Source organism: Cebus imitator, unplaced genomic scaffold (genome assembly GCF_001604975.1).
Source record: "Cebus imitator isolate Cc_AM_T3 unplaced genomic scaffold, Cebus_imitator-1.0 Scaffold334, whole genome shotgun sequence".
Taxonomy (NCBI): domain Eukaryota; kingdom Metazoa; phylum Chordata; class Mammalia; order Primates; family Cebidae; genus Cebus; species Cebus imitator.
This window is the reverse complement of record NW_016107649.1, coordinates 640,666-655,859: the sequence shown is the minus strand read 5'-3', so window position 1 is coordinate 655,859 and position 15,194 is coordinate 640,666. Positions and strand designations below refer to the sequence as shown.

Genomic DNA, 15,194 nt, shown 5'->3' with positions numbered 1-15,194 from the left:
GAAGGGCATTACATAATAGTAAAGGGATAATTCAACAAGAAGACTTAAACATTCTAAATATATACACACCCAACATTAGAGCACCCAGGTTCATAAAACAAGTACTTCTAGACCTATGAAAAGACTTAGACAGCAACAACACACAATAATAATGGGGGACTTCAACACCTCACTAACAACATTAGACAGATCATCGAGGCAGAAAACCAGCAAAGATATTCTGGACTTAAATTCAACACTTGACCAGTTGGCCCTAATAGACATCTACTGAATACTCCACCCATCAACCACCGAATATACATTCCTCTCATGTGCACAGAATATACTTCAAGATCAACCATATGCTAAGCCATAAAGCAAGTCTTAATAAATTCAAAAAAATAGAAATTATACCAGTCACACTCTTGGACCACAGTGGAATAGAAATAGAAATCAACACCAAGAAGATTAGTCAAAACCACACAATTACATGAAATTAAAAAACTCACTCCTGAATTACTTTTAAGTAAACAACAAAATCAAGGCAAAAGTAAAAACATTCTTTGAAATAAATGAAAACAAAGACACAACATATGAAAATCTTCAGTATGCAGCAAAAGCAATATCACAAGGGAAGTTTATAGCTGTAAATGCCTACCTCAAAAAGTTAGAAAGATCTCAAATTAACAAAGTAACATCACACCTAGAGGAACTAGAAAAACAAGAAGAAACTAACCTCAAAGCTAGTAGAATAAAAGAAATAACTAAAATCAGAGCAGAATGGAATGAAATTGAGAGCCAAAAATTTATATAAAAAATCAGTGAAACCAAAAGTTGATTTTTTGAAAGGATAAACAAGATTAATAAACTACTACTAGATTAACAAAAAAAGAGAAAATCCAAATAAGCACAGTAGGAAATGACAAAGAAGACATTATAACTGATCTCACAGAATACAAAAGATCCTCAGAGACTATTATGAACACCTTTATGCACATAAACTAGAAAATCTAGAGGAAATGAATAAATTCCTAGAAATACACTTTTCATTTCCCTTGGAAACTGAAACAAGACAAGGATGCCCACCCACTACTACTCAACATGATAGTGGAAGTCCAGAGCAATCAGGCAAGAGAAAGAAATAAAAGGCATACAAGTAGGAGAAGAAGAAGTTAAATTCTGTCTTTACTAATGATATGATTCTATTCCTTGAAAACTTCACCAAAAGTCTCCTGGAACTGATCAACAACTTCAGTAAAACTTCAGTAAACAAAGTTAATATCCCAAGATTGAATTGGGAAGAAATTGAAACCCTGAACAGACTAATATTGAGTTATGAAATTGAATCAGTAATTTTAAAAGCCTACCAACCAAAAATAACCCCAGACTAGAAGGGTTCATAGCTGAATTCTACCTGATGTACAAAGAAGAGCCACTACCAATCCTACTTAAACTATTCCAGAATATCAAGGAAGAAGGACTCATCCCTAACTCATTCAGTGAGGCTAGAACCACCCTGATACCAAACCTGACAAAGACACAATGAAACAAGAAAACTTCAACCCGATCCCTGATGAATATAGAGACAAAAATCCACAACAAAATACTAGCAAACCAAATCCAGCAGCACACTAAATAGTTAATTCACATTAATCAAATAGGCTTCTTCTTAGGATGCAAGGTTGGTTCAACATACACAAATGAATAAATGTTATTCACCACATAAACAGAATTAAAAACAAAAACCATATGATCATATCAATAGACAAAGAAAAAGCTTTTGATAAAATTTAACATCCCTTCACGACAAAAACCTTCAAGAAATTAGGCACTGAAAGAAAACTCCTCAAAATAATAAGACCCATCCATCTATGACAAATCTGCAGTCAACATCATACTGAATGGGCAAAAATTGGGATCATTCCCTTTGAAAACTGGAAAAAGACAAGGATGCCCACTCTCACCCTTCCTATTCAACATAGTGGTGGAAGTCCTTGCCAGAGCAATCAGGCAAGAGAAAGAAATAAAAGGCATATGAATAGGAAAAGAAGAAGTCAAATTCTCTCTCTTTACTGATGATATGATTCTATTCCTAGAAACCCTAAAGACTTCACCAAAAGGCTTCTGGAATTGATAAATAACTTCAGTAAAGTCTCAGTACAAAAAGTCAATGTACAAAAATCAGTAGCATTTCTGTGTGCCAAAAAACATTAAAGTTGGGAGCCAAATCAAGAACATAATCCCATTTATAATAGCTGCAAAAATGAAATAAAATAAAATACCTAGGACTACATCTAACCAAGAAGGTAAAAAAAAAAAAATCTCTACAAGGAGTGCTATAAAACACTGCTGAAGGAAATCACAGCTGACACAAACAAATGGAAAAACATTCCATGTTCATAAATTGGAAGAATTAATATTGGTAAAATGGCCATACTGTCCAAAGCAATATGCAGATTCAATGCTATTCCTATCAAGCTACCAATGTCATTTTTCATGTAACTAGAAAAAAATCTATTCTAAAAATTCATATGGAACCAGAAATTAGCCTGAATAACCAAAGCAACCCTAAGCAAGAAGAACAAAGCTGGAAGTATGACATCACTTGACCTCAAACTGTACTATAAGGCTACAGTAACCAAACATGGCACTGGCACAAAAACAGACACATAAACCAATGGAACAGAACAGAGAGCCCAGAAATAAAGCCATATACCTACAGCCATCTGATCTTCAACAAAGTTGACAAAAATAAGCAATAGGGAAAGGATTCCCTATTCAATAAATGGTTTTGGAATAGCTAACTATCCATATGCAGAAGAATGAAACCTAAGAAAGATAGGACCCCTATCTTTCATCATATACAAAAATTAACTCAATATGCATTAAAGATTTACCTCAACTTGTAAAAATTCTAGAAGAAAACCTAGGAAACATTCTGTACATCAGTCTTGGGAAATAATTTATGATGAAGTCATCAAAAGCAATTATAGCAAAAATAAAAATTGACAAGTGGGACCTAATTAAACCAAAGAGCTTCTGCATATAGAAACTATCAACAGAGTAAACAATCAACCTACAGGATGGGAGAAAATATTTGCAAACTATGCACCTGACAAAGGTCTAATACCAGAATCTATAAGGATCTTAAACAATTAAATAAGCAAAAACCAAATAATCCCATTAAAAAGTGGGCAAAGTCATGAACAGACACTTCTCCAAAAAAGACATAATAAGTGGCCAACAAACATTAAAGAAAATGCTCAGTATCACCAAACACCAGAGAAATGCAAATCAAAAGCACAATGAGACACCCCCCTCATACCAGTCAGGAGGGTTATTGTTAAAAAGTCAAAAAACAACAGATGTTGGTTAGTCTGTGGAGAAAAGGGAACACTTATACAATGTTGGTGGGAATGTAAACTAGTCCAGTCGCTGTGGAAAGCAGTTTGGAGACTTCTCAAAGAACTTAAAACACAACCATCATTCCACCCAGCAATCCCATTACTGGTTATATATCCAAAGGAAAGTAAATTATTTTACCAAAAAAAAAAATTGCATTCATATTTTTTGCACAGCACTGTTCACAATAACAAAGACGTGAAATCCACCTGGGTGTCCATCAACAGTGGAATGAATAAACAAAATGAGGTACATATATACCACGGAATACTACACAGCCATATAAAAAAACAAAATCATGTCCTTTGCAGCAACATGGATGCAGCTGGAGGCCATTATCCTAAGCAAATTAATGCAAGAACAGAAAACATGAAACCACATGTCCTCACTTATAAGTGGGAGCTAACAATAAGTACTCATGGACATAAAGACGGCAGCGGTAGATACTGGGGACTACATGGGGGGAGTGATGAAGGGGGCAAGTTTAGAAAAACTATGATCATTTCTTGGGTGACAGGATCAGTCATACCCCATACCTCAGGTAATGAGTCTGTACATGCACCCGCATGTATCCTCTAAAAAAAAGAGGGAAGGAGGAGAAGGAGAGAGAGAGAAAGGAAGGGAAGAAAAGGGAAGGAAGGACAGAAAGAGGGAGGGAAGAAGGATGGAAGAAAGGAAGAAAGAAAGGAAAGAAAAAAGGAGGAAGGAAGAGAGGGAGGGAGGGGAGTCAGAAGTGATGCTACTCTCTTGTTAACCCTAACGTAGCCTAGCCTGGAAGGTTAGAGGAGGACCAGCCAATGTAATGCACAGTAAAAACAGGGGGCTCCTGTTTAAAAATTATTAAGAATTTCTACACATTGACTCCAGAGCATTAAACCAAGAGCAGGGCTCTTCTGAGTGCAAGGTGAGACTGCACAGGTCACATGTCCATGAAGCTGCCCCAGCTAGAGAGACTTCCCTAAAGAAACCACCCTGCTCCCACCCATTAAGAAAATGCATGCAAATGGGCATAAGCTAGGTCTCAGTGAATTATAATAATAGTTGATGTTTATTGAGTATTTACTATGTGCCAGTAAGCATCTGATGCATATCAACTAATCTATTACTCCAAAGTAGGTTTTATTATTACCTCCGTTTTAGAGATAGAGAAATTGGAGCTCAGAGAGGTTACGTAACCTGTCCAACGTCACACAGCTGCTAAGTGGAATCAAGATCGCAAATCCAGTCAGTTGAGATCACTATGCCCCTGTTTCTCTCAACACAAATGCCAGTTCTCCAGAACTCTCCTAGTCCACATCCCCCTGAGCGTGACAAGCCAGGGAGAGAACAGAATCAGTATTTACTTACTCTTATGTCGTAGTCTGAACCTACATATACATTCCAATTTCTAACTTGTTTTTAATGTTTTTTTTTTCCCTTCTGTAAATAAGGATGCCATGTAAAACAAAGTGGATAAGAGAAAGAAGAAAAGAAAAAAACTATTGATAATTCTATCAATCACACATAACCACTGGTAATCTATAGGTATCTAGATGTCTAGTCATCAGACCTATTTCTCCAAATGCATTATTCTTGCACTTTAATTGTAACAGTCTTTCTGGAAGAGTTTTCCAAATCACTGGATTTTCTCAACAGCGTCATTTTTAATGTCCCTCCACTATGCCATTGTATTTGTGTAAGATAATGTACGTATTCATTAATGTAAGTATTGTTGGACATTGGTGCTGTGCACTGTTTTTGTTATTCAAGATAGTTCTGGGATCATAATGGTGTAGCCAAATCTTTGTTTCCATCCATGATCATTTCTTAAGGAAAAATTCCTAGAATTTGAAATACTAGGTCAAAGGGCAAATTATATTTACTTAAGAAATTAAATTAAAACAAAACAAAAAGAAGGCAGCACTGCCACCTTGCATTTTAAACACACCGCTGATGGGCCGTGGTGATGGCTGGAGGTTGCCACACACACTGGGATGGCCACTAACACTTTCTAATGATTTGTTTCATGCCTTCACACCATCTCCATCCTGCCATCTCTGTTTTAGATTGTGGCCAAGAAATACCGCAACTATGATATCCCGGCTGAGATGACAGGCCTGCAGCGGTACCTCAAGAATGCCTATGCCCGAGACGAGTTCACCAACACCTGTGCAGCTGACAGTGAGATTGAGCTGGCCTACGCTGATGTCGCCAAACGCCTCAGCCGGTCCTGAGCACAGCCACTGTCCCCTGTCCCCACTGCAGAAGAACTCAACCGCTCCCCTAAGACTCCAGCTTCACACCCTCTTCCTCATTGCCTTGGGACGCACTTTTTGTAATCAAGCCTCATCTTGCTGGCATCGTGGGAACTCCAGCCTGCTCTCTTTCACGAAGGTCAGCACCATCGCTGGCCTCCTCACATAGGAGTCTAGCCGAAATGGTAGACACGGTCCATTTCTCAGCCTGCCAGCCTGATCTGGGTTCAGCATGTTTGGGGTCAGTCAGTGTTGGAGAGCCCACATATGGGATTGCCACTGGCTCCTGCCAATATCAAAATACCTTCTCAGATGCTTTAGAAACATGCAACACCAGCTGCTTTTCTACCCTCCTCTCCATCCATACCTACAAGACCAAGGACAAATACCATCTTCATCCTTCTTAGAAAGAGATCCATTGTCCCATTATGGGAGACCCTCCATTCACAGAGGGTGAATTGAGGAGGACCGAGCTGGCTGTGGACTTGGGTGTCTGGCAAACGCGGCTTCAGTCTCACTACTTCTCACACTCCTGTTATTGGGCACTAAGGGACAGATTGGAAAGTCACTTGAGACACACTCTCAGTTTGCTGCAGTGCCAGGAGTGCTCTGCTGCTGCTGTGCACCTGGCCCATGCTGTTCCTGGCTTCCATGCTGTCCAGGCCCTGCCAGGAGAGGAAATTGGCATGCAATTCTAAACTGCAGTGACTGGGGATGGGAGAGGAGGGGAGCAGTGTTGATGCCAAAAGGCCCACGGGGTCTACCAGCCATGGGGTTTGCTTGCTTAGTTAGGAATAGTTGTTTCAGTGCTGATTACATGCCTGGGTTTGACTGTGCTTACCAATGAGTGGTTTTTAATCTATGAGAAAGTGGATGGGAATGGGAGGAGGGATGGGTGAAGACAAAGGAGTTCTTTATGAAGCTCGATGTTCCCTGGTAAACTTCTTAAAAGGCTTTCTCTCATGATCTAAGTCTTGGACTGGTGGTGTCATGTAACTGCTAACCTTACAGTAAAAACCCAAGAATGGGCCAAAAATGTCTTCCCGGTTTCTCCAGCTGCTTCTGGAATGCAGGTCTGTTGGCTGGGTGCTCTCCAGCAGCTGCTTCTGCCTGATTCGTCTGCAGCCTCTAAAGGGTGAGAGCCACATTTAGGAGGCGGCCTGATCATGGATCACCTTAGGAAGAAAGTCTATGAGCCTTTCTGACTAGGAAACCATGTGGTTTGAACTTGAAGAAAAATATAGACCCATCTGGGTTAATTTTCCTACAATCAGATTCAACTGCCAGATTTAAAAAAAAAAAAAAAGAACAATTTTTAAGCTAATATTTTACTGTTTTGTCATTCTCCTTGTTTCACCTCCTAAAAAGCTTACTCGGCCCGAGCTTGGGGACCTGTGCAGAGGAAACCAAGAAAAATGCACTCATCAAATACCTCTCCCAGTGAACGCCCAGTGAGAAAATCCATTTGCCACAGGCCCTTACCCTCAACAATCCCCCTTCTATAGCATTCGCTGGGAAAGGGTGAGGCTCCCAAGTGCCGGAAAGCCCCTGGACTTGGCTCATTTCTCAACGAGGGCAGGACAGCATGGGTCCTTTCCAATGAAACATCAACAAATTCTAACCCAAGCAATCCCGGGACCTACCTGCCTCCAGGGATCTCTCGAGAAAAAAAGTGACCCATTGATCAAATCAGAGGAGAGGAAGCAGGAGGTCTCCCAGAGCCCATTGAGGAAGAGGAACTTTCTCAGTAGGACACTTTATGAGCCTGAGAAAGCTTTGAAAAGGCAGAATGAGTTGATTCATTTCCCCCTCTAAAGGAACCTTTCCAGGTCTCCCTGGAAACTTTGCCCCTGGAGATGTTTAACAAGGAGAACTGGTGAGGAAACACCCGTTTTACTGTAGGGAAAAGCCCCAAACTGGCCTCCTGGGGGATGAGGGCTGGAATGATCCCTAAGGCCTTTTAATTAGTGTGAAATCCTGTTGTACTCAGAAACCCTTCCCCGAATTTACAGCACAGGCAAGATGACCTAAGAGGCAGTTTACTTCCCTGAGATCCACAGTTGGGCTGTTCTGGAAACACATCTGTGAATCGTAGCCAATTGCCACAGAGAAAACAGAACCAAGCCTCCGGTGAGGCGGCTCCACCCCAAAGAAGTCTGCAGAATTCCAAGGACTCGGATTAGATATTTAGAATTCAGCAGCTGGCAAGTCCTTAAAAACAAACAGGCCAAACCAAATCAATATTGCTATTTCTAGATGTCCCTTACGTGGTCGAGTTAGTTTTATGGAGATAAATATGTGAAGGCACCGAGGTGGGGTGTTACATGATCAGTTACAGCCATCTGAAAGAGAGGGAGGAGTTACAGAAGGAAGGTGCTTCTGGGTACTTAATTCAGAAATATCTTTATATTTCAGTACTGAGTTATCATATAAGGCAAGTTACTTTGGACTAACAGTTAATGGTGTCTTATGACCAGATTTATTATAGTATATTAAAGTAACAATAATATTAATATTACTTTTCAATTTTATTTTTTCAAGAGCTTTTTCTCCGGTTGCTTCTGCCCATCTGGACTTCTTATCATATGGGCAGCACGTCATGTCTCAGCAACAGTGTGGTGAGGTCCTTAGGTGTCCCACGAACAACTCAGGGAGCACCGGAGGGTCTGCAGTTGGGACCCCACACTACACAGCTATAGGGTAGGAGGTTTCCTTGTCATTGGTCCTGAATGAATACGAATCGCTCAGAAAGAATTTTGGTGGCACAGAAAGGGGATGTATTTGTGTTAGGATCTTATTTTATTTTGTATTTATTTATCTCCTTTGACTTGCATAGCACTATTGGGGTTGGGGGGAACAGGGTAGTGGAAGGCGAAGGCAGAAGCAAGGGTCAGACTCAGAATGACTGAGTTGAATTCACCGTCTATTCAGCACTGCCTGTGTCTGAGGTTGGCCCAGAGAGAAGGTATTGAGTAAGATTTTAATAACTATAAAAAGTAAGCTGGATAAGTAAAATCATGATGGATCCAGAGCATAGTTTCTTCAGCTCCTGATAAAGAAAGTCAAATACTTGATAAATTCAGAGTCACAGACGTGAGCATGACTACAGTCTTTTAAACAAGAGGTAGAGTGACCTGGCACCAAGCAAATGAGCTGAAATGTCGGAAACATGGTCCATCAGCTTATTTGCCCACACGATCCCAAAGTAGTTTTAGCTTGGGATATGATTCTGTCCTCAGCATTCTCTTCTCTTGCCCGTGGGGCCAGCAAAGTCTTGATCTTATCCAAAAAGACCACACCAAGAGTAAGGTTTCCCAGGCTGCCTTTTCAGGCCCTTGTCAAATGAAACAACAGAAGCCTTTCTCCGTTCTGTGCCCCATGGCCACTCCACAGACAGACAATACCAAGCGTCTTAGAACTGTCATAAGATGGATCATGCCTGGAATAGATCTTGGCCATATGAGAATCCCAGAAATCAACAAGGCCTGGACAAATAGAACTAAGAGGGAGGCAGAGGCAGGAAGGTGGTAGGGGGGCGGCTATCTAGGAAAGAGTTTAGCATCACTGTGAGAGTTTATGTCTAAAATTAAACGATCAGTAGAAGCAGCAGGTGGGTATCCAGTAGGTACTTCAGTGACTCATCTCAATTTCCACCTGGCCAGGGGCCATCTCAACTGCACAATCAATCAAGATGCTGGTGTCAGCCTCCTTGGAAACAGGAAACGTTAACGCTTGGTTAAAACTAAGTTCAATGATTCCCAAGAGATCACTTTCTTAATATTTTCATATGACATTAAAGAGAATCTTAAGAAAGCATCAGAGAAAGATGTGTGCATGTGAAGCACCCTGATTCTGATGTTAGGAGAACTTAAGTGAACAGGATCTGCTGCATACAGCCCCATTGTCTTCTATCCATTGCTCTTTATCATTCAAATCAAGCAACGTGTGCCCTGCTCCTCATCAAAATACATTCTTCTCCTTTGTCAGTATGATTCTCCCAGGTTAGTGTCAGGATGCTTGCAACTCATAATTATGTATGATCCAAAGTGTGTATAATTTCATTTAACATTATTTAAAGAAATAGATCCGATTCCCTTCTTGCAACCAAAAATAAATAAAATACATTGCCTCGATATAAGGTTTGGGCTATTCTGTGTTTCTATAGAAGCAATCTGGTTTTTGGTAAAATATACTTTCAAGGATCCAGTCATCTAAAGCATTTTATGTAGAGTTAGAGATTTCATAACATTGCCTATACATATATTTAAAATATAAAATATCCAGCTGATGTTTGAATTTGTCTTACTTTCCTGGCCACCTTGTTAGTTGTCCCATCTTATAAGCTGGGGAGTTAACTAGCTTAACAAAAGATGATTAGCTTTTATAAAAGAGCAAGCATTTCATTTTACAAAGACACTCCAAATGATAGTTACTTGATTTTCTTGAGACCTTTAACTGTGGTGATGAAATAACAGGACTTGCTTTCAAGCCTTAATAAATGTAAAATGCCTTTGAATGAAGATACAGCTGAGTGTTTTCCTCATGAATCTGAACCAATTACAAATTTGTGTTCCAGTTTTGATTGGTATTGACTGATTCAAATAAAGTTGGTTTATTTTCAAATATTACGAAAGTGGTCATCTAACTTCTTATTTGAGATGGGGATTTCCTATGCCGTTTTAGTTGACAAGTATGAAGTACCTTTTTTTTCTAAAGAAAGGTTAATTTATTTTCCCATTATAAAAGAAAATGTTTATTCTTTTTAAAAACCAAAACCATGCCTGGATAATTTTTGTATTTCAATAGAGACGGGGGTTTCACCACATTGGCCAGGTTGGTCTCGAACTCCTGACCTCAGGTCATCTGACTATAATCTCAGCTTCTTGGGAGGCTGATGAAGGAGAATCGCTTGAACCTAAGAGGCGGAGGTTGCAGTGAGCCGAGATGACCCCAGCCTGGGCAACAGATTAAGACTCCCTCTAGAAAAAAATATGAAAAGCGAATGAAAAGTGGAAGAAGAAAAGGAAAAGCACAAAGTTTGTGAACCAGCCATCCTAAAAACAGAATTTTTTTTTTGCAAGGCTAAATGAACATTATTTCTTAATACTTGGGTGAGGTAAAAAATTAAACTGATGCCCTTTCAGTGTTTTATATTTACCATCTGCATTGTCATCCATGGCAGTAGATCAACAGTGACAGTCCAGGTATGATTTAAAGAATTCCTTAAATATCATTTTTCTTGTGCCCCAACCTCTCTGTTGGCTCTCGGTGGCTTGTGTAGCCTTGTCAGCAATCCTGAGCTGAAATCCCTACTCTCAGCACCACGCATTGACTCTGGATTCAGGTTCCCAGAGTCCTCAGTAAGCTTTACCTAAAGCCAACGTGACATCTATGAGCATTCACATTGCTAAAGGGTGCAAAGTTCTCAGCTGTCTCCTGGTCCTCTAGACTCTGCCATAACAGCTCTTCATTATCTTGGAAGAGATAAAACAGCAGACCCAGGGGTAGATCCTCATAGGAGGGGCAGCCAGGGACTCAGGGAAGGTGCAGCAGGTGCAACTGGTAGTTACCCCACCATCCCCACTCCCATCTTCCACAGGCAGAGCTCTGATTGGGTGAGGAGTCCACCACCCCACTCCTCCCTACTCCCTGACCCTACACACACACTCCCACCCTCAGATAACTGGAGCAAGCGTAATTTCATTCCCAGTTCCAAGGGTAAATCACAAATGGTTTGGGCCATCCTGCTGGCTGTGGTTGGTTTCAAAGTGGGCTCCTGACCAAGTTCCACCCGGTATTGTGATGGCAGATTTGCTCAGGAACTTCTGAGAAAGATCCCCTTGTTAAGAAAGTGACTCCTTAGGTCACTGCTTCTGGATGTGGGTATGATGTCTGGAAGTGCCGCCGCCCTCTGGGGACTATGAAAGGGTAGCAGCCTCAGGACAAAGGCAATGTGCTACAAAATGCAGCAAGAGACAGAGACAGAACCTGGGTTCTTGATTTGACCAGAGTTGCTAAATCAACAAACCCTGAAACTGGTCCTAACTCTGGATTTCCTGTTCTGTAATTCATCCCAGATGGTTTGAGGGTGGTTTTCTTTTTCCCCATGAGTGGCCCAAGGCATTCTAAGTGGTATATTAGCCAAGTTGGTTGTGGTGGCTGTTTTTTTTTAATAGCCAGTTAGATCATCAGACTGTTCACCCAGGAGGCGTCCCAGGCTTCCACTGTGGGCATCTGCTCTCCAGGCTGACCAAGAGCTGGGAGCATGGGAGACATCATCTCTCTGCGTCTTGGTTTCCTTACCAGTGCTATGAAGAAACCAAGGGGCACAAGATGGCAGTGACTGTGCCTGGCATTGAGGAAGACTAGGTTCTGTTCCAGAGAAGGTTCCAAAAAGTGACATTGGAAATGAGAGTATCTCATACTCAAAGGTGTTGTGAGCTGTGCTTCTTTTATTTCTATGTCTAGTAGCTCACCTACCCAGAGTCCCCAGTAAGTTTTACCTTGTGGAAAAGGCATGGAGTATTAGACTGGATAGGTAGGAAGCTCAGGATTGAAAACAAAGAAACCAGAATTCAAATCCTAGGTCCGTCATTAAATTACTATGTGACCTTGAGCAAGGCACCATTCTGGGCCTCAGTTTCCTAAAGGGAGTTATGAAGGCACCTTGTCTATGAGATTATACAATCTCTGATGAAGGGTACTTTTTGGCAATAAAGAATTATTTTAAGTGGAATGACATTTCAACCAATTGGAATATTCAATCTATTGGAAGGTCTCTCTGTGGTCTTCTTTAATGTAAAGAAGCCGATAACCAGAAAATACATGGCCATCAGGTATTTGTCTATCTGAGTTTTTTTCTTTTAAATTTCAGAGTATGACTTGGACTCAATTTACATTATATTGATCTCCTATCTTTCTACCTAGATTCACTGAAATCTACATCCATATGCAATAAACATGACCCCGAGGCCCTGCAATTGGGTTCATCAACCTGCATTTATTTATGCAAAGAGTAAAGCAGACTCAAAAAGTGGGAATATTTTTAATTAAAAAATGTGGAAATGAGAAAAACAAGTTTCAATGCAATCCTCCTTTAAGTAGAATATCTCAATGCCCCAAACACTCGTATCTCCAAATCCATATAGGCCTTGAAGTCTAGACTGCTGAGATGCATAATACAAGTGCCATAATAGAAACCAGTGGAGAACCCAGTACTATTCCGTCTGTGGAGCAGTGCTTGGTTTCACACCATTTTCAGTCTGTCTAGAATTGTTTCCTGTGTGTTAGTCACTGTTGCCACCCTGTCCCCAGTTAAAAACTAAGCTCTCTTAAGAGATAGAGTGTAGGTTATTCCATTTTTGCGCTGTGCCTCACCTTGTCTAGCACTCAGCAAATATTAGATGCTCAAAAGTATTTATTAGTGGTTGACTGGAGAGATCATGAGACATTATTGCAGACTTCTGGGTTCACCTTGGATCTCACTCTTCATTCCCTTCTATTCCCTGACACCTACTGTACCATAATTATGAAAATAGAGTGAAAATAGAGAGCTAAGGAGAGAAATAGGTGTCTATGTTAGTGAAATATTCTTCCAAGGTGCTTCTGAAGAATGAATCCTTCTAAAACAGTGTATACAGCATTTATCTACCTGGCTGGAAAAATGAAAAGCTACCTAAGCTTATTTTATCACATGGTTCTAATGAATTAATAACTTAGTCAGTTGTCCAAATTAGCCACAAAATTGTGCCTAGATTAGGTGTTATACTTAGAAACAGGTTAGAAATTTTGAGGTGAGGATGATTCTGGATGCGATAGCCCTAGAATTAATTGGCTAACTAAGGTTTAAACAAATGCATCTTTTTTTTCTGCATATAGGTTCATTAGGGAAAAATTTGAAAATACAGATAAGAAACAACAACAAAAAAAATAAATCACACTGGTAATCCTTCTGCCCACAGATAACCACCTTCAATTTGTAAATATTTTCCCAGACTTTTTCTAGTGAGATATAAATATAAACATGAATACTTTTTTAACCAAAAAAAAAGAACTAATATTGAGAACTGAACCCAACATACCTTCCTGTCTCATGATATACGATTCTGGGGCAAAATATATTTTTCTGTTTCTATGCCAAACAATACTAGGAATGGATAAAAATAACTTGCTACTTTCTCCAGGAAATGTTTGCTTACTTATCAAGACCTACAGCTTGTTCAACAATAATTGTTCAAGACCTCACCTTACTGTGCCCGTTGATTCAAAGCTTTTACATTATCAACTTTGCCCAGTCCCAACCAGTTTTCTGCCTGTCAAGACTCACCTTATAATCATTTGGCCCTAAATGGCCCTAAGACCCTGTAAATACCCTCCCCTTCTGATATGCTACTAAGACTCTGTCAAGGAGGTGTTCTTCTTTGTTGACGTACATCTAATAAACATGGCTTGTCTTGGTCAACAAGTTTTTCTAGCTGTCTTTTCTGAGAATTATCATCAGCCAACACTGTACACACTGTTTGTTAATGGGATTTTTTTCATGTATACATCATGAATACCTTTCCATGCCCTTTTTCATCTATAGCATCGTTCTAGTGTATTACAATACATTTAACCAGTTCCCTATTATTTATCCGTTAGGGTCACTCTAAGTTTTTACTCTTATAATCAATGCTATAATGAAGTACCGATAAGCTGGCTTCTTCATTATCTCTATTTTTCCCTTAGAATAGCTTTCTGGAGGTGGAGTGGCTAAGTCAAAAAGCATACCTATTGTAAGGCTCTTGAGATAGATTACTGAATTTACCTCCAGATTGCTCCAACTTACTCTCTCACCAGCGGAATACGAGTGATTATTTTCTCACATCATCACCAGTATTGAGATTTATTATTTCTCAATTCTACTCAAACCGATAAGTGAACTATACCTCATGGTTGTCTCTTTATTTTACCACACGTTGAAGATCATTCCCAAGGACACAATTCCACTTTCTTTACCGTCTTTAGGTTCTCTCTCTCTCAGATGGAAGTGTCCTGGTTTCCTCCCCTAAAACTTAGCTCCGTTTCCAGGAGACTGCCACACCGTGGGATGAGTTGACAATGAACTGGTTCTCATGGCAGTTGTTGCTGCCTTTTGGCATATTTTGAAGTAGAAGATGAAACATAGATTCTTTCTTTAACCAAAACATAAGAAAATTAGAAAAGAAGAAATTTCTTTTTTTAGTCCACATAAGGATTAGTATTTTAGGTCAAATCCAGTGTATGCCCTGCCAATATAGTCTTGAGGGTATTAGGAGCACATTATGGTAAGGGGTGTATATGTATTGTGGGGGTAGGGAGTGGTCTCTGACTTATAAACCTTTGGAAACATTAGTATTGGATTTGTGAAGAGCTATTTTCCACCAAGAAATTCCACCGGAAATCTCACAATTCATTGAGCTCATGGCCTTCAGCATAAGATCAGGCTGCCATTAGGGAAAGTAGTGTGGACGAGAGAAGAGAAACCTGGAGAGCTGGCAGGCCCTGCCCTGGGATTTGTGAAAGTGTGTTACAGGAAACCAAAGCAAAAGAACCTGAAAT

General features: G+C 40.1%; 1 protein-coding gene across 1 annotated transcript in view; it reads left to right on the top strand.

The window, feature by feature from the left end:
* Positions 1-10,243, top strand: part of CLIC5 (chloride intracellular channel 5) — a 112,379-nt gene extending 102,136 nt beyond the window's left edge. The window contains 1 exon segment of the mRNA XM_037730157.1: positions 5,427-10,243. Coding sequence (XP_037586085.1) covers positions 5,427-5,594 — 168 coding nt within the window. The 3' untranslated portion in view covers positions 5,595-10,243.
* The last annotated feature ends 4,951 nt before the right edge of the window (positions 10,244-15,194 follow it).